Source organism: Lynx canadensis, chromosome D3 (assembly GCF_007474595.2).
Source record: "Lynx canadensis isolate LIC74 chromosome D3, mLynCan4.pri.v2, whole genome shotgun sequence".
In the NCBI taxonomy this organism is placed as follows: Eukaryota; Metazoa; Chordata; class Mammalia; order Carnivora; family Felidae; genus Lynx; species Lynx canadensis.
The window spans coordinates 53129390-53149137 of record NC_044314.2 but is presented as its reverse complement, the minus strand read 5'-3'; the positions used below and the strand labels follow the sequence as shown (position 1 = coordinate 53149137).

At 36.5% G+C, this 19748-nt stretch overlaps 2 protein-coding genes across 4 annotated transcripts in view; one reads left to right on the top strand and one right to left on the bottom strand.

Moving 5' to 3' along the window:
- The window catches only part of NDC80 (NDC80 kinetochore complex component), a 62356-nt gene extending 56099 nt beyond the window's left edge, over positions 1-6257 (bottom strand). The window contains exons 1-5 of the mRNA XM_030336610.2: positions 6118-6257; positions 4490-4599; positions 3235-3312; positions 736-859; positions 485-657 (exon numbers count right to left, since the gene is read on the bottom strand). Of these exons, the coding sequence (XP_030192470.1) occupies positions 485-657; positions 736-859; positions 3235-3312; positions 4490-4590 (476 nt within the window). The 5' untranslated portion in view covers positions 4591-4599; positions 6118-6257. The remainder of the gene's footprint in view (positions 1-484; positions 658-735; positions 860-3234; positions 3313-4489; positions 4600-6117) is intronic.
- Positions 6258-6303: 46 nt separating this feature from the next.
- METTL4 (methyltransferase like 4) overlaps positions 6304-19748 on the top strand; it is a 71165-nt gene continuing 57720 nt past the window's right edge. For 2 of the 3 annotated variants that reach the window (XM_030336613.1, XM_030336611.1), the window contains exons 1-3: positions 6304-6373; positions 8041-8791; positions 10587-10649. In XM_030336613.1, coding sequence (XP_030192473.1) covers positions 8261-8791; positions 10587-10649 — 594 coding nt within the window. In that variant the 5' untranslated portion in view covers positions 6304-6373; positions 8041-8260. The other variant, XM_030336612.1, reaches the window with a different exon arrangement.

The following is a 19748-nucleotide window of genomic DNA, read 5'->3' as shown; positions in this document are numbered from 1 at the left end:
ATTACTTTGTACATATATCCCTAAAGCTGCAGAGCTTGATTTACAACCAGTATATTGGACTTGTAAAAGATTGTTTGTTCCCTCAAATTCAATGTATTCCAATGAGTGTACTCCTCATCCTCAAATCCATCCTCTTTGTGTTTATTCTACACAGCCCTTCTTGACTTCATCCTATCCCACTTTCTCCAGCGCTTCAATCCTGTCTTTTTTGCTTCTATAGAATCTGTCGAATCCAGCCCATCCTATTTATTTTTCACGTCAGTAGTTGGAAGGCCTTATGATCTATCATCTTCAATAGTCCAGGAATAACCTCCAAACAGTGGTTTTTCTCTCCTTTTAAATTTATCCTAACATATGCTGCCCACAGTGACCAACTTAAAAGATATGATTTCTCTGACTCAAAATCTTCACAAATCAATTGAGTTTGATTCTTCTCTGTGTTCCAACAGTCTCTTTAGGCTAATAAGAAATATAACATACAAACCCAAGATCTTTAAAGATTCTTGGAACTTCTTCTTCAAACTTTGTGTCAGGAAGTTCATATGATGGGCACAGGAAACCATAAAGAAAAGTGAAGATCTTTAGGAAGTCTTTAACAGAAGGAGCTTGTAGAGATTTCATGGATACGCTATACGCATATCCATTTTCTGTAAGAAACTACAATAATTTTTATGAAACATCAAACATTTGATAATAGAAAAACTAGTGGAAAATACTTAAGAGAACATTAAATACCTCACAGAGTTGTCGAATACACTGCTGAATGAATGCTTTGTCATTAAGTGGCCTTGGGTCCTTGATTTTTTCAGAACTGGAAAATATACCAAATTGACTATTCCGGGATCCATGTCCACTCGTTCTGGAAACATAAATAGTCAACACTATTTCCTTCTGTGGTCAAGTGTAAATTATTTCAAGGTGATTTTATATTTTAATAGCATTAAACATTAAAGTTCAATTCTTTTTTCTTATTCAAAGCAAAGAAAAAGAGGAAACAATGAGAAGTATAAAGTGAGGTGGAAAGAAAAATGCACTTGTGGTGCTTTGCATTATTAACACTTATACTATCATCTAAACTTTGAGTCTACTAGATCTTCTGTATCAACCATTCTCCAAGTCTATTCAATAATCTAAATCCTTTCACCATCCTCTTTAGCTTTTCATCATCGCTTCTTCACTCTCACCCCCTTCATTTGCCATCATTTCTTGTGGGAAAATTGCTTTTGAGATGTTAAAATAGGTTGTGCATGCTTTTTTTTTCATGAATATTTTGTGTCATGCGATATTATTTATCTGATTTTTATTTACCATAAATATACAGGGTTCTACTTTTTAGTTATTAATGGATACAACGTATATGCTCCATTTTAAGCCCTCCCCCCCCAAAACAAAACTTTGTTTATATGTTTATAATGGTTCCTTTTGCCTAACTTTGGGGCCCAATTTAGCTAACAACTGTAGTTTATTAAGTATCCTGAGAATAATAATTTTCCTTATTGAACAAGTGCCACAAAACTAAGTTGCGATGAACATTGCTGTAACACCTGAACTCCGTTCATCAGAGCTTTATTTCTCCCTGCAAGTTTGCTTGTTGCTTGCAAATTCTCTCCTGCCAAGGCTCTAAAAGTTCTTTAGCTTGGGCCTGGATTAATTAGCTATTTTTCTCCTGACAATTTGCTAATTTGAAAACCACTTTTCTACATACTGCTATTACTTAATCTTTAATTTTTTTTTTTTTTTTTACCATAAAAGGAATATGTGTATAGACTTGGCTCTTTTTCTTTTCTTTTTTTTTTTTTAAGTAGGTTCCATGCCCAGTGTGAAGCCCAATAGAGGGCTTGAACTCATGACCCTGAGATCAAGACCTGAGATGAAATCAAGAGTTGGATGCTTAACAGACTGAGCCACCCAGGTGCCCCAGACATAGCTCGTATTCTACACAAAACAGTACCCTTAGATATTTTTTTAAATTTTAAGAGAATTCCTCAACCAATCAAAATACTGTATCATTCAATTTATAGCTCAAGAACATAGTGTCTAGAACCAGAGTCTGTGGTTTCAAATTCTGTCTCTGTTGTTAGTTCTATGACCTTGAGTAAATAAGCTCTTTGTGCTTCAAGTTCCTCATCTATAAAATGGATACAATGACAATATCTATTCATAGGGTGCTTCTGAGGATTAAAAGAGTTAACATAGATAAAGCATTTAAAACAACATCTGGCTTATAAAAATGTTCAGTAAATGTTAAATTTTATAATAATTATCATCATTATCTCTTAAGTTCACCACCAAGAGAAAAGTTACATTACAAAAATGCCTTAAGGGGCACCTGGGTAGCTAAGTCCGTTAAGCGTCTTAATTTCAGCTCAGGTCATGATCTCATGGTTGGTTAGTTTGAGTGGTGCCTCAGGCTCTGCACTAACAGCATAAGCTTGCTTGGGATTCTCTCTCCCTCCCTTTCTCTCTGCTCCTCCTCCTGCCGGTAGGTGCACACTTTCTCCCTCTCTCTTAAAATTAAAAAAAAAAAAAAAAAAAAGCCTTACGATTTTTCATCAACTGGAATGACTACCAGAAATACCTTAATTTGATTTCAAGGCAAAAACTTTTCATAAGGTAACAAACATTTCATCTCTAAAGAGCCTTAATATTTAAGAGTATAAAAAAAGTTGGGGACTAAAATGTCGAACTAGATGATGGTTCCTTTTAATTTTAAAATGCTATGATTCCATACTATTTGAAAGCTAGATACAGGATTTTCTTTTTTTTTTTATTTTTATTTATTTATTTATTTTTTATTTTTTTAAAAAAAAATTTTTTTTTTCAACGTTTATTTATTTTTGGGACAGAGAGAGACAGAGCATGAACGGGGGAGGGGCAGAGAGAGAGGGAGACACAGAATCGGAAACAGGCTCCAGGCTCTGAGCCATCAGCCCAGAGCCCGACGTGGGGCTCGAACTCACGGACCGCAAGATCGTGACCTGGCTGAAGTCGGACGCTTAACCGACTGCGCCACCCAGGCGCCCCTAGATACAGGATTTTCAATCAACTATTCACTTATAATATGAAACAGTGGTCTGAAGTGCTGATATATTTCTTAGCTCTATCTAAAGCAGATACAACCATATAACTATTTAAAACGGAAGAAAGCTAGTTTATAACTTTCTCTTGTAAGGGACCATGCCATCTAATTTTTTGAGAACACCTTCATTAGAACTAATAAAAAAACATCATTACCTTTTACCAAATACAGAGACTTTTCTTTCAGATGTGGGTTTGTTTATACTCAACTTTCCAAAGCCTGGTTTCTCTTTGCTTTAACAAAATGGAAAAACAAACAAACAAACAAAAAATTTAAAAAATAAATACAAAAAATATTAGTTTAAGAAATTTTTAGAAATACATTGGAACTAAAACCTTTTCCCCATTACCTATAAAAATAACTCAGAATCATGAAAATTTTTAGTAGCAATCATAGCTGTTATAAATGGGATAGGCTAACCTAACAACATGTATAAGCAGGAATACTAAAGTGTTAAGAAGAAAGCAGAAAAAAAAAAAACATATCTACATTCTGATTTCAATTATCTTAAAGTATGTACATTTATGGGTAACAGGAAAAAGACTTAAAAGTAAGTATCTCCAGTCAGAGGATGATAGCTACATTTAACATTTTTCTTTTAAGGCCTACTCTGTCGGATTGCAGCTACACTTAAAAACACATATTATTTAAACAACAGAATCAAAACATTGACAATAGCAGCCTTCTGGCTTCCAATACAATTTGAGGCATAAATTTAATCTTTCAGTGTATGTAATGTGTAATAGTACAACAAATTTATCTGAATCAGAAGGAAAAGATACAAATATTTCAAATTTCTAAAAGTAGCAGGGGCTTATACTACATAAACATAAGTAGCCTAAGTACAGTTAGCAAGTACCTTGTACCTTGGTATTAGGGAAGGATTGATATAGCTCTACAGTGGCTCACAAATAGTCTTCTCTTAATTAGAAGAAACTCACAGAGAAAAACTAGTTTATGATAGTAAACTATACACCCCTTTTTCCAGTGAATAATGAGAAAACAGTTTGAAGAAGTGGTTCTGTAGGTTATTCTAAACCAGCTTATCATTGAATAACTCTGATTAAGAATTTTGCTGGTTGGATATACTTTAGTAAATTCAAAGTTGTAGCAATGAGCCCACTCACATAAGCAGGTCTAGAAAAAAAGGAGGAAAATAAGGAAAAGAGTGCTGGCAGGGAATGCAGTCTTTTTTAGAGGTTGCCTGGCAAAGGGTGTAGCTTTGGAAATTTAAGGAACAAATTAGATAAAACACACGTAATAACATGCCAGTTTTTACCCTTCACTGACTCCAAATTGGGTACCACCGTGAACAAACAAGATTCATCAGAACATCACTCATAGTACATTTTTGTATCAACCGTCTTTACAGATTTCTTTGTCCAAGATAGTAAGGTGTGAGGTACTTACGTTTGAGGGGTATGGAGGCTTTGTTTATTGAAATCCTGAGACCTTAAATCCTGCATAGAGAGGCGGCCAGCACCACCGGTGGAAACTGAACTGCGCTTCATGCTTATTACCTGCATTCACAAATTCAGTATTAAAAAATCTTTTCAGATATAGATGGTGCATTAAGCACCAACTGTTATCTTCATCCTCAAACAGAAAGCAGCCAAGTTCCGTTGTTTCTTCAAGATAATGTTTTCCTGGGCCCTCATGTTCATGTAGGTGAAGCCCTCATTTGCAGGGAAATCTATCTAACTTCATTTAAAACTACTCAACACACACGAATATTTACTTACTGCCTACTGTGTACACTGGGAGTGTGCAAGGCAACTGAAATGATACACTGATAAATAAGGTGTAATTCCTGCCTTTGCAAGCGTATCTATGGTAGTTAAAGCCTTGAATCCTCACCTAGACCACATTACTGCTGTTGGCTGTACTGACTTCACCGGGAAAAAGTCAGAGACGACCTGACAAGAACTACCTCAACATGTTTCCTTTTCTTTGGTCTTAGAGAACACAGCTATTCTCTTTTCCTAACCTCCATCTCCCTTGTTCTGTCCTTAACCCACTGTTTCCCATTTATACTCAATCACTGCCCCACTTACTTCAATCCCTCTTCTAACAAAGGTTAATTATCTGTCCACAAAATGGTCTACTGATTCTCATTTCTGAGAAAATTAACACTTCATTTCCTGCATATCTACTGAAACTGTTGCCTCCTAGGATACTCATGACTGACAAAACTTTCCATCCTTTCTCATCTCTGTGTGGCATTCGACACTATACACTTAAGATTTCTCAGGTCCTGGCCTGGCTTCCTGGGAAGTGGACATTTGCTGTTATCCCTTCTCTTTTCTGGGCTGTCACTTGTCTTTTGAACTGATTACATTTTCCGGGGCACCTGGGTGGCTCAGTCAGTCCGTTAAGCGACCGACTTGGGCTCAGGTAAGTCATGATCTCACAATTTGTGAGTTCGAGCCCCGCATTGGGCTCTGTGCTGATAGCTTGGAGCCTGGAACCTGCTTCAGATTTTGTGTCTCCCTCTCTCTCTGCTCCTCCCCTACTCGCTCGCTCGCTCCCTCTCTCTCTCAAAAATAAACAGACATTAAAAACATTTTTTTTCAAACTGATTACTTTCCATCTTCGATAGGCCACCAATTTCTTCTCCTTTATACATTTCTACTATCCATTCAACTTTCCCACTCACCTATATGTGCACTCCAAATCTCTACTTAAAACGTAATTTAAGATTAAGACTTCCTTACACGCCCACTAGGAGTATCTCAAACGCAACATCTGAAACAGTTCATCTTGTCCTTCCACTCCCTGCGCGTATCAGTTCTTCCCCTTTCCTCCAGCCTGTCTTCTCCCCACCACTATGCTCCTAGTCCCTCCTCTTCTCCCTCGGTAAATCACTGTTAGTAGAAATTTATTGATAGACTCCGGGAAACGCGCCTCGCACAGACTCCGCCCCGGAGGCCTCTCACAACAGCAGACACTAAAACGTCCCTCAGGACCTCTAAGTTGTTGGCGCCATCACTTTCTCCTTTCAGAACACTTCTGCCTGCACGAAATTAACCCAAAGTTACCTTTCGTCCAGTTTCGTGACACGACCCAGGGACCGAATTTCTGTAACCTGTGCAACTGAGGGACAGGACAGCAGCCGCCAAAACACCAATTCTTCCTTCCACCCGCCAGCGCGGTTCGAATTTTAAAAATCTCCGCCGGCGCTTACGTCATCACGTACGTCGCGCGGCTACGCAAATCTTACGCGCCACTCCCCGTCTCTGGGACTCTGCGTATTGAGCGCGTCCCATCGTCTCACTCAGCATACTGGTGTCTCTGGTCAGTGCAAACGTCCGCTCCGACGTCTGGTCCGATTTCTAAAGTTAGCGCTGAAGACGCGGGCGCTGTGCGTCGCTAAGTAGCGGGCAGAACGCTCCAAATCGCCCTGGAAACACGTTTTCCGTACAGCAACATGGCCGCGCCCGTCGGCTCGTAGGAAAGGAGAAATTGCTTTGCTGTGCAAGTGGCGTCTTTCATGACCACTCTTTAGAAGGGTGCTGTTTTCATAATGCAAGTCTGGGAGGCGTCGTGCAATTTTCTGACAGAGGAAGCGGTGAGGTAGGAGATAGTTAATGCTGAGGTAGGGTGTAGTTGGTTTCGAGGATCGAACCCTAGTGGTCACCGCTAGGGTTCGGGTTGGCAATTTGCTCGCTAGGGTTTCATGGTCCTCTAGCGGTGGCCAGCGAGTGAAGCTAGGAGGAACCCACGGGGCTGGGGGTTGGGGTTCGGTGTGAAGCAGAGAGGTAGGTGAAATAGTTTTAAGCACAATAGTTTACTTTGCTAAAATAAGACTTTCCGCTTCGCTGAGTTTGAAGTCAGAGACGAGTACTGCCCAGTACCTGGAGAGTGGTGGGGGTGGAAGGAAACCTTTGAGCCAAAGTCCGGATACCTGATTGTTGGAGTAATTGTGCGGTTAACTAGAATTGAAATTTGGGGCACGTCGCCTTTTCTGAGTTTGTCTTCTCGACTAAATTTTTGGCTCTCCCTAGATACTACATTAGTGGTGATTCTGAAGGCAGGGCCAGCACCAGCATTATTACCGTTACTAGTAGCATTTGAACAATTGCGATGTGTCAGGTACTGCACAGCACTTCATGTAGATTATGTCATTTAATTCTCTAAACTGCCATGTGAGATGTCATAGAAAATGATGAATTTGGGGCTCAGTGAGATGAAATAACTTGCCCATGGCCGTACTGCTAATACTACCTGGAGTTGGAAGGTTGGATCTAAGTACTAGTATTACTAACTGTGCTATTAACCCCTTATATATATCTTATTCTGTCCCTCTCTTAAATTCTCCATTACACTGGATTTAGTAAGCAATGTTGAGAACTTTACCATCTTTTATAAAAAGATAAGGAAGTTTTGAAAAACCCAGTTGCTGGAGGAGGACTGCTCAGAACCAGTTACCTTAACCATAACCTTGCAATTTTGAATTTTGCTAGGGTTTGATACTTATGATATCTGTTAAAATTGTGCTCTGCTGGGGCGCCTGGGTGGCGCAGTCGGTTAAGCGTCCGACTTCAGCCAGGTCACGATCTCGCGGTCCGTGAGTTCGAGCCCCGCGTCAGGCTCTGGGCTGATGGCTCAGAGCCTGGAGCCTGTTTCCGATTCTGTGTCTCCCTCTCTCTCTGCCCCTCCCCCGTTCATGCTCTGTCTCTCGCTGTCCCAAAAATAAATAAACGTTGAAAAAAAAAATTTAAAAAAAATTGTGCTCTGCCTAGACCAGTCTTTCATTTTACCCTTTTTGCACTCTGTTGGTAGCAGTGGTTAAACAGGGTAGTATTATTACTGGAGAATGGGCTGACTTACAGCAAATGTGCTTTGAAAAAAAAAGGGCTGATCAGCTAATAACTCCTCTTGAAATTCTGTGACCTCTCTAGGTTTATCTCATTAAAAAGGGTGGATTCACATAGGTAATGTAGTATTCTTTGCTTTGACAGGACACTATCTTGAATGACTCCCTGACTTGGAGGATGTGGACCTAGTGGCCAGATTCAAGGACCAAACAGAAAGTTGTGTGGAGGGCCCAGGAAGATGGGAGGATTCAATTGAGATTCCAGAAATAAGATCAAGTTTTAATTTTCTTTTGCTAAATTGGCTGAAAATTTTGAATTAACCCTGAAATTAAAAGTTTATATTAAAACATTACATTTTTCCTTAATGTATCATGAATGTCAAATTCTCTTTTGTTTAAATGTCAAGTTTATATTCTTATACGTCAAATTTACCTGTGTATATGAAGTGTATTTTTATGGAAATGCAGGACATTTAAGAACTTATCTGGAAAGTTGGGTTTTATATCTAGACCTTAATTTCCAGAGTTTGTTTGTTTGTTTTTTTTTTAAGAAGAAAATGTCTGTGGTGCATCAGCTGTCACCAGGATGGTTACTAGATCATCTTTCTTTCATTAACAACATAAACTATCAACTTCACCAGCATCACGAGCCTTGTTTCACCTCTTTTGGAACCTCTACTACATTTATTGCTTTAGACTCTACCTCTAAGCCAGATTATGATGACAGAGGAAATAGTCAAGTCTTCATACAGAAATATGTTTTTCGATCTGAGCTATTTAATGTCACCAAACCTTACATAACTCCAGCTGTTCACAAAGAATGCCAACAAAGGAATGAAAAGGAGGATCCAATGAGTGGTGTTAAAGAAGAAAACTTCAATTCTATTATTGGAAAGGTAGAAAGTTTTAATAAATTTTTATTTTTCTACAGAACACACAAAAGAAGTTTGTTATTCCAGTATCTCAAAATTCTTGTAATTTACTATGTCTAAATAATCAATAAAGTGTAGGAAGGCTTTAGTGTATCCAATGTAATTTTGAACTCTTTACTAACGTTCTGGCATTCTTAGAAGACCAAATTTGCATATTTCAAAAGCAAGCAATGTTTGCTCAAAAGTGAATGCTGTGTAAATTAAACCAACCGAAACAACAACAAAACTCTTTCTGCTTAGTCATTTGTATTAATTGCAGTTTTTACATTTGTTTTTTTCAACAACATGCTGCTTTCTCTGCAAAATTCTAAAGCAGTATATGGACTTCGGGAGATTTTTAGAGACCTGTCCATTTATACACTCGTGCAGTCTTTTGGTGAAGTTTCAAGAGTACCATACAGGATCAAATTATACTTTAATACTTCTTATGTTTCTGAAAAGTTCAGAGGTGATTATATAAAGTCCATATCAGATTATATTAAGATAGGAATAACATTTATTACTCATCCACAAATGTTTGAGATCTTTTTTATTCATTTTGTTTTGTTTTGTTTTGGATCTTTCTGTGTGCTGTTGTACATACAGGGATGAAACAAGACCAACACAAGTCCTGCCCTCATGGATCTTATAATTGAGGTCCATAAAGAAAGATATTAAATGAGAAAGCATGTTAAGAATTAGAATAAAGAAAATAATAGAGATAATTTATTACATTGTTCTAGTTTCCCGAAGTAGAACTTCTAATATTCTTATAATTTTTTTCTTTCAACAAATATTTATTGACCATTTGCTGTGTGTCAGGCATAGAATGGAAAATATATAGATAATGTCTGAGATTTCAGTAAAATACTATATAGATTTATCATTACTGTTACTAATTCAGACAAATAATAACCAGCATTTGCAGTTTACCAAGTATGGACATCTTTTAATGTGTATACTGTTATGTTGGATAAGTTTCTCACTTCAGTATGGAAAAATATAGATAAACTTATTTAATGAATTATCTTGACAAAACTTACCTTATTTCTGATATGCCAAAGCAAATTGTACAATTAGCTTAATCTTAAGACCTTTTATTTATTCAGCCAGCAAACATTTATTATCAGCCTACTAGGAATTTGCGACTATGGCAAGCACTGCTGTTTCAGCAGTAAGAAGTAGGAAGTTCCTGCTCTATTTTGTACTGTCTTACATGTTCTTTTCTATGGAGTTGTTACAGATAGAACTGTGTTAGTATGTTTGATTTGTACCTAGCCCTCAAATCAATCATAAAGAGCTATTGAAAATACACTGGATTTTTTTTTTAAAGATAGAACATGGATAGATCGTCTCCTCAGAAACGAAGAAGTTGGGAGTAACTATACCATATATATTAACTGATAGATAACACTTGTAACTTTATACAGCATCAGCTTTCTTGTGTTACCTGGATGTCTGTGCTACATTTTATCATTGGTACTAGTTCTTATTAATGGCAGATAAAGCTAAGGTGACCTTGTATCACTCGTTAAGCTTATAATAATAGTAATAATAATAATAATAATAATAAATAAAAATAGAATTTTTTATTTGGGAAAGCTTACTTCCTTTGTCCATGCCCTTTTCACTGATTTTGACCTTAGTTGTCAATTATCACCTCTTAAAGACTGAGATACATGCTATGGAAAAGTGATGAAAAAGAAATACTAATATATTTCAAATTACCAATATTGTGATAGATGGCAACATAATTTTTTCCCTGTAATTTACTCTTTAGAAGCGTAAAAGATGTGTTGTTTTCAATCAAGGTGAATTGGACGCTATGGAATACCATACAAAGGTAAGGTATAAAATATTCATTGATGACATTGGAAGATTAATGTGAAGTTGTATAAATGTACAAAATAAATATGGAAATTCTTAAAGATTAATTATTTTGATCAAGGTTAGAATTTAATAGTGGAGTGATTTATTGTTACTTTAACAGTAATAAACAGTTCAAACCAGTTTTTATTAAAACTTTATATACTTCTATTAGTTTACTGTTTAACATAAGTGAACTTATGCTATATTGGTTAAGTTTAGAAATTTGATAAGTTTTAAAGTCTGTTGTCCATAGCTAAAACAACTTATTAAGATGCAGAAGAAAGCATGAACAATGTAAAAGATACATTTTTAGAACATAGCAATAAAGGGATCTAGTAGTTAAAGAAATGAGGGGAAACAGAGGGTATGCAAGTATTTTAAGCTTTAACTCCCTAAGGAACCCTTTGACTGAAATGGAAAAATTGGGTTTGGAATTTGGCTTAGGAGGGATGATAATAAGTACAGTCTTGGACATGTATTAATATGATGATAGGACATAAAAGATTTTTTTATCTTTTTTGTGGGAGAATATACATAACAAAATTTGCCATTTTAACTATATTTTAGGTGTATAATTCAATGGCATTAAGTACACTCACAATATTGTGCCCTAATCACCACCATCCATCTCCAGAACTTTTTCATCATCCCAAATAGTATCTACACTGGTTAAGTAACTCCTCATTTTCCTTTTCCCATAGCCCCTGGTAACCTCTATTTTACCTTCTATATTTTGAATTTGCCTATTATAGGTATATAAGTGGAATCATATATTTATCCTTTTGTATCTGATTTATTTCACTTAACATAATGTCCTTAAGATCCATTTCTGTGTCAGAATTTCATTCCTTTTTAAGTTTGAGTAGTATTTCATTGTATGTCTATACTTCATTTTCTTTATGCAATCATTTGTTGATGGACATTTAGGTTCTTTCTACCTTTTGGCTATTGCGAATAATGCTGCTATGAATATTTGGTGTATAAGTATCTATTTCAGTCTCTCCTTTCAATTCTTTTTGGTATGTACCCAAATGTGAATTGCTGGATCATATAGTAACTTTATGTTTAACTTTTTGAGGAACTGTCAGACTTTTTCACAGCAGCTGCACCCTTTTACATTATCACCAGCAGGGCACAAGTATTCTAGTTTCTTCACACTCTCACTAATACTTGTAATCTTTCTTTCTTTCTTTCTTTCTTTCTTTCTTTCTTTCTTTCTTTCTTCTTTCATAAAAGCCATCCTAGTAAGAATGGAGTGGTATCTCATTGTGGTTTCCACTAATACATTGGATTTTACATGTATTGAAGATGGTTGAATATACAAATGCTAAGTCTTTCAATACCAAAAGTCTTCTCTAGTTTGTTAATTTTAGAACTCTTTCTATTGCCTGGAAATGCTACTTGCAAGATTAAACTGCAGAAGTATGCAAAAATCCAGGGTCTGATATAAGAAAGATTAATAATTTTAAGATGTTAAATGAAATTAGAGAATAGAATTTCTTAAATTCATGTGCATTCGGATTGCTAAATACTTGTGACTGTTAATGATAACTATAAATTGTGAAACATTTATGTGCTACAGAGTGCAATCAAACTCTTAAGTCATAGAACAGAATATTTACAAAATCTAATTTACAACTCTTAGTTTCAGTAGTAAATTTGAATAAAGATAATATATGGCCATTTTGTTATCAATTAACGATTTTATAGAAATTAAAATCTATTGTCTATAATAGAATTTTCAAGGTTGGTACTAGGACTGTTAATAGACAAGATATGTAGATGACTTTAAGGAACATATATTAAGGAAAATCCTGTAGTAGAGCTTGTCTTATTATTTTCTTTACTGAATCTATCTGTGCCCCTCCCTTCCTTCCTGTCTAATTCATTTACTTATTTATACATTTATTCACTAATTAAATTAATTCAGTTTACTTATAAATATTCATTAAATGCCAACTGTATACCAGACATTGTTAGCCCTGGGACTTCAGTAGAAGTAGAGATAGATATAATGTTTCCGTCCCACAACTTATGTTCTTGAGGGACACAATTAAACTGAACTGTTATATATATTAAAAAGCACTATCATAGAATTCTAGGATGCTAGGAGGGCACAGAGGGTGGGTGTCCAACTGAGACTTGAGGACGGGGTATCAAGAAAAAGCTTTATGGAAGCAGTGATTTTGTTTGAGTCTTTGCAGTAGGCATTAGTCATATGAAGAGGGTGATGAAGAGTATTCTAGTCTTTGAGAAGAATAGGATTTGCTAAAGTTCAGAAGCAAGATGGAATAAAGTTTATTTAAGGAACTGTAAAAGGTTCAGTGTGGCTGGGCTGTGGAATGTAGAGAGAATGGTTAGAGGTGAAACTGGGGAGATAAGTTGCAGATCATGTAAGGTTTTACAAGCCCATCTTAACACATTTAGACTTAATATTAAGGGTGGTGGGAAGCTGTTGAAAGCAGATGACATGACCAGACTTGCATTTTATTTTATTTATTTAATATTTATTTATTTTTGGATGATAATGCTTTCATTTGGTAAACTTCAGAATGTACAAAGAGTATGCAGTAAAAAGTCTTTCTTTAATCCCCATCCTTCAGTCACCCGCTTCCTCCTCCCAGTGCGTTCGTAGAGTGGTGGTGTTCATATGTGAAAGATGATAAATACATATATTCCCCTTCTTTTTTATTTAGATGGTAGCATACTTGACCCAGTTTTTCACCTTGCTTTTTTCCCCTCAGTTGAACATACTTTACAAACTGCTTTATGTCTCATTATTTTTCATACTTTAATTAGTCTTTAGCTGCTAACATTTAGGTATATTATACACATGCCATTTTCCACATGTATATCTTGCAGGATACAGTTCAAGAAATTAAGTTTCTGGGTCAGAGGTTTGAACTTTTTGGTAGATACTGTCAAATTGCTACTGTAGAGGTTTTATCCTCTTATTAGCAAACCAGAAATGTGTAATTCTGCATATTTTCCCACATCCTTACCATTACAGTATGTGATGTATTGTTTTTGATCTTTTCCAATCTGATAGGTAAAAAATAATATTTCAGTGTGATTTTAATTTGCATTCTCTTATTAGGAGTGTAGTTAAGTATTTTCACATTTGTTTAAAAACGATTTGTATTTTTTTTATGTTAACTGTTTCTTTTGTATGTTAAAAAAATTGTGTCCTTAATTTATAAGCTCTCTCTATATGTTAGGGAAATTAGTTCTTTGTCTATGATATAAATTGCAAATATATTTTTACCAGTTTGTCATTTTAATTTTAGTTATGGTTTTTTTTTTTTTAGTTCATAAGTATTGTATTTTTATTTAGTTGAATTTATTATTATTTTTTCTTTTATGAGTTCCGGATTTTTGAGTCATAGTTGAAAAGGTATTTCTTCTTCAAGACTTTAAAAGAATTTCCCCATGTTTTCTTCTAGAATATTTATGATTTCATTTCACATTTGTATCTTTGATTCATTTAGATTTCATTATGGTGTAAAGCAAGAGTTAAGGGTCTAACTTTGTTTTTTCCGGATGACTGCCCATTTGTCCAGCCATCATCTGTTGAGTTTTTTCTCTGCTGTTTTGAGATGCTAGATATACTAAATTCACATATGTATTTGAGTTCATTTCTGCACTTTATGATTTTATTTAATTCATTTATTTTTGAGTCTCTTTTCAGGTTTTATAATATGTTTTACTATTTGATGTGCTCACCTCCCCCCCATCCTTAGTGCTTTTGTTCTACACGGTTTTTCTATTTTGTTTATTTTTCCATATGAATTTTAGAGCATTTCCTTCTTTTTTTTTTTTTTAATGTTTATTTTTGAGAGAGAGGGAGAGAGTGTGAACAGGGGAGGGGCAGAGAAAGAGGGAGACACAGAATCCAAAGCGGGCTCCAAGCTTTGAGCTGACAGCACAAAGCTGGATGTGGGGCTTGAACTCACAAGACTGTGAGATCATGACCTGACCCAAAGTTGGAGGCTCAACCTACTGAGCCACCCAGGCATCCCTCTGTATCAATTTTAGGATCAATTTTAACTTGGTTAGAAAAAAGAAGCAATTGGAATTCTTATTGCATCAAGTTAAACTTAAAATTTTAAATTAGGCTTACTGAGGTCTTTATTTATTTATTTAAAAAAAAATTTTTTTTTCAACGTTTATTTATTTTTGGGACAGAGAGAGACAGAGCATGACCGGGGGAGGGGCAGAGAGAGAGGGAGACACAGAATCGGAAACAGGCTCCAGGCTCTGAGCCATCAGCCCAGAGCCTGACGCGGGGCTCGAACTCACGGACGGTGAGGACGGTGAGATCGTGACTTGGCTGAAGTCGGACGCTTAACCGACTGCGCCACCCAGGCGCCCCAAATGGAAACCCTAGTCTTTTAAATGGGTTGCAAGCACATCTGTCTAACCGTTTAGCCTAAAGAGCCTTTTTATTAACTTGGACAGGAAATAAATCTGCCCTCTACCTTGGAGGGAGATGCAGTATCTATCTTCCATGCTGTACACATAACCTTGAGGATTTATTCTGGAACGAAAACTGTCAGTGCCTCTCCTCTCACAGAGACTCGTGGTGAATTGTCTCCCATTTGTCCTGTGAATCATGAGGTTTTTCAGTCTGAATATTGTAAACAGGCAATATTGTTGGCTCTGTGGGAACTGGCACTTTTTCTTCTGTCCTTTGGGTGGTTCTTTTCTTGGCCTTGGATAGTTCTCTCACACACTTAAGCACATGAGTACTTAGGGGAATTTTTCCAGGGTGACTACCTATACATCTACAGAGTTCTCCCTTTGGGTGGCTCTTTCCTCTCTGGTACTCTGTCCTGTGAAATCTTGTCATGATCTCCCCATATTCTCTGCTTTGTCTGCTCAGCTCTGGATTTCTCCCAGCCTCTGTCCAGATTCTTCCTTCTTGTTGTCTTAGCTGGGGCAGTCAGTAGGCCTTACCTATGATTTCTTTCACTGTCCTTTATTACTTGATGTTCTGTATCTTGAAAGTTATTGTTCCTGTTACTCCATCTTGGTTGAAAGTAGAAGTCTTTGGCTGTTTTGAACATTTTTTTCTTTATCATTGAGTTTTAGCAATTTGATTATGATGTTCCTTTAGGCAGTTTTCCCCTCCTTTGTTTGTTAAGCTTGAATCTGTGACTAATAGTCTTTAGCAAATGTGGAAATTTTTGGCCATTACCTCTTCAAATATTTTTTCTGTCCTTTTCATTTAGACACTTGTGTAGTGTGTTGTTTTCAAGTGCACTAATCTTTTCTTCTTCAGCGCCTGCTATTAGTACAACCTAGTATATATTTCATTTTTATATTGAACAGGCATACCTTGTTTATTGTGCTTTGTTTTATTATACACTTTGCAAGTTTGTGGGATCCCTGCATCAAACGAGTCTGTCAGCGCCATTTTTTTCCAACAGCATTTGCTCACTTTGTGTCACATTTAGGTAATTCAAATTTTGTTATTATGTTATATTTGTTATGGTCATCTGTGATGAGTGATTTTTGATGTTACTATTGCAATTGTTTTGGGGCACCACAAACTGTGCACATATGAGATAGCAAACTTAATTGATAAATATTATGTACTCTGACTCCTCCAGCCATCAGCTGCTCCCGTTTGTCTCTCTCTCTTTGGGTCTCCTTATTCCCTGAGACACAACGGCCTTGAAATTAGGTTAATTGATAGCTCTGCAATTTTCTCTAAGTGCTCTACTGAAAAAAAGAGTTGCATGTCTCATACATTAAATCAAAAACTGGAAATGATTAAGTTTAGTGAGGAAGGCATGTCAAAAGCTGAGGTATGCTGAAATGTTGGCCTCTTGCACCAAACTGGTAGCCAAGTTGTGAATGCAAAGCAAAAGTTCTTGAAGGAAATTTAAAGTGTTAACCCAATGAACATAGGAATGATACATTCAGCCTTATTGGTGATACAGAGGAAGTTTGAGTGGTACGGATAGGCGATCAAACCAGCCACAACATTCCCTTAAGTCAAATCCTAGTCCAGAGCAAGGCCCTAACTCTCTTCAATTCTATGAAGGCCGAGAGGTGAGGAAACTGTAGAAGAAAAGTTTGAAGCCAGCAAAAGTTGGTTCATGAGGTTTAAGAAGCCATCTCCGTAACATCAAAGTGCATGGTGAAATAGCAAGTGATGAAGTAGAAGCTGTATCCAGAAGATCTAGCTAAGGTCATTACTGAAGGTGGCTACACTAAACAAATTTTCAATGTAGATGAAACAGCCTTCTATTGGAAGAAAATGTCATCTAGGACTTTCAGTGCAAAAGACAGGCTGACTCTCTTTTTAGGGACTACTGTAGCTGGTGATTTTAAGTTGAAGCCAGTGCTCATTTACCCTTCTGAAAATACTAGGGCCCTTAAGAATTATGCTAAATTTACTCTGCATGTGCTCTCTAAGTGGAGCAACAAAGTCTGGATGACAGCACATCTGTTTACAACATGGCTTACTGAATCTCTTCAACCCACTCTTGAGATTTACTCACCGGAAGAAAAGATTCCGTTCAAAATAGGGCTTATAAATAATGCACCTTGTTGCCCAAGAGCTCTGATGGAGATGTACAGTCAGATGAATGTTGTTTTCATGCCTGCTAACACAAAATCCATTTGGAAGCTTATGGATCAAGGAGTAATTTTGACTTTCAAGTCTTATTATTGAAGAAATACATTTCATAGGGTTATTGCTTCCATAGACAGTGATGCCTCTGATGGATCTGGGCACAAAGTCAATGGAAAATCTTCTGGAAAAGATTGACTATTCTAGATGTCTCTAAGAACATTTGTGATTCATGGAAAGAGGTCAAAATGTCAACATTACTGGGAGTTTGGAAGAAGTTGATTCCAACTCTAAAAGATGACTTCGAGGGGTTCCAGACTTCAGTGGAGGAAGTAACTGCAGATGTGATGGAAATAGCAAGAGAACTAAAAGTGGATCCTGAAGATGTGACCCAGTTGTTGCAATCTCATAACAGAACTTTAAAGGGTGAGGGTTTGCTTATGATGAATGAGGGGTGCTTCTGAAGGATGAGCAAAGAAAGTAGTTCCTTCAGGTGGAAGCTACTCTTGGTAAAGATGCTGTGAATTGTTGAAGTGACAACAAAGACTCTAGAATATTCCATAAACTTGGTAAAGCAGCAGCAGAGTTTGAGAGGATTGACTCCAATTTGGAAAGAAGTTCTACTGTGGGTGAAATGCTATCAAACAGCATTCATGCTACAGAGAAATTGATGTCCATGAAAGGAAGAATCCATTGATGTGGCAAACTTCATTGTTGTCTTATTTTAAGAAATTGCCATAGCTGCTTCAGCCTTTAGCAACCACCACCCTTATGAGTCAACACCCATCAACATGGAGGCCAGACCCTTCGTCTGCAAAAAGAATATGACTTGCTGAAAGTTGAGATAATAGTTAGCATGTTTTAGCAATAAAGTGTTTTTTAATTAAGATATGTACATTATTTTTAAAGACATAATGCTCTTGAGCACTTAATAGACTATGTCCGGTTTACAAAATATAGCTTACAGCCCTTGCCTTCAAATAATTCCCTTTATTATAAAGATAACTTGCTTTATTCTGGTGGTCTAGAACCCAACCCACAATATTTCTGTGGTATGCTGTAGTTTTCTTCTCTGGAAGCTCAATTTTTTTTTAGTAGTTTTTATGTCTCTGAACATTCTCATTTTTTGCTTTACATTTTAGGACATATGAATATGGTTATGATAAGTGCCTTATTATCCTTTTTTTTTTTTGCTCTTGTTCTCAATCTTTTAAATGGGCTACAAGTAAATCTATTCATACATTTCTACTGTTTGTATCATCTGTATTATTCCTATGTGTGATTATTCCAACATTATGTTGTGTTTTCCTTCTTTATATATCTGATAATTTTTTTAAGTTTTTTTTTTTCATTTGTGTTTTTTGAGAGAGACAGAGTGGGGGAGGGGCAAAGAGAAAGAGACAGAGAATCCCAAGCAGGCTCCTCACTACCAGCACAGAGCCTGACATGGAACTCCCAACTTACAAGTTGTGAGATCATAACCTGAGCTGAAAACAAGAGTCAGATGCTAAACTGACTGAGCCACCCAGGCACCCCTATACCTGGTAATTTTAAATTTTATTGTAAGATGTTTCAATTGTAGCTTATTGGGTACTAAATATTTTCATTTTCCTATAATCATTTTTAAAAAAAAATTTCAAAATGTTTATTATTGAGAGAGAGAAAGAGAGCTCATGAGCAGGGTAGGGGTAGAGAGAGAGGGAGACAGAGGATCTGAAGCAGGCTCTGTGCTGAAGCAGAGAGCCCAGTGTGGGGCTCAAACTCTTGAACTGAGAGATCATGACCTGAGCTGAAGTCAGACGCTTAACGACTGAGCCACCTGGGCACCCCATCATATTCCTATAAATATTCCTGAACTTTGTCTTGGACAAAGTTACTTTGAAACTGGCTGATCCTTTTGTGATTTTCCTTTTTCTTTTTTTTTCTCTTTTTAAAAAATTTATTTATTTTTTAATTTACACCCAAGTTAGCGTATAGTGCAACAATAATTTCAGGAGCAGATTCCTTAATGCCCGTTACCCATTTAGCCCATGCCCCCTCCCACAACCCCTCTAGCAACCCTCTGTTTGTTCTCCATATTTAAGAGTCTCTTATGTCTTGTCCCCCTCCTTCTTTTTATATTCTTTTTCATTTCGCTTCCCATATGGTCATCTGGTTTGTATCTTAAATTATTCATAGGAGTAAAGTCATATGATGCTTGTCTTTCTATGAGTGACTAATTTCACTTAGCATAATATCCTCAGTTTCATCCACGTAGTTACAAACGGCAAGATTTCATTCTTTTGGATTGCTGAGTAATACACCATTGTATATATATACCACATCATCTTTATCCATTCATCCATTGATGGACATTTGGGCTCTTTCCATTCTTTGGCTATTGTTGATAGTGCTACTATAAACATTGGGGTGCATGTGCTCCTTCAAAACAGCACATGTGTATCCCTTGGATAGATACCTAGTAGTGCAATTGCTGGGTTATAGGGTAGTTAT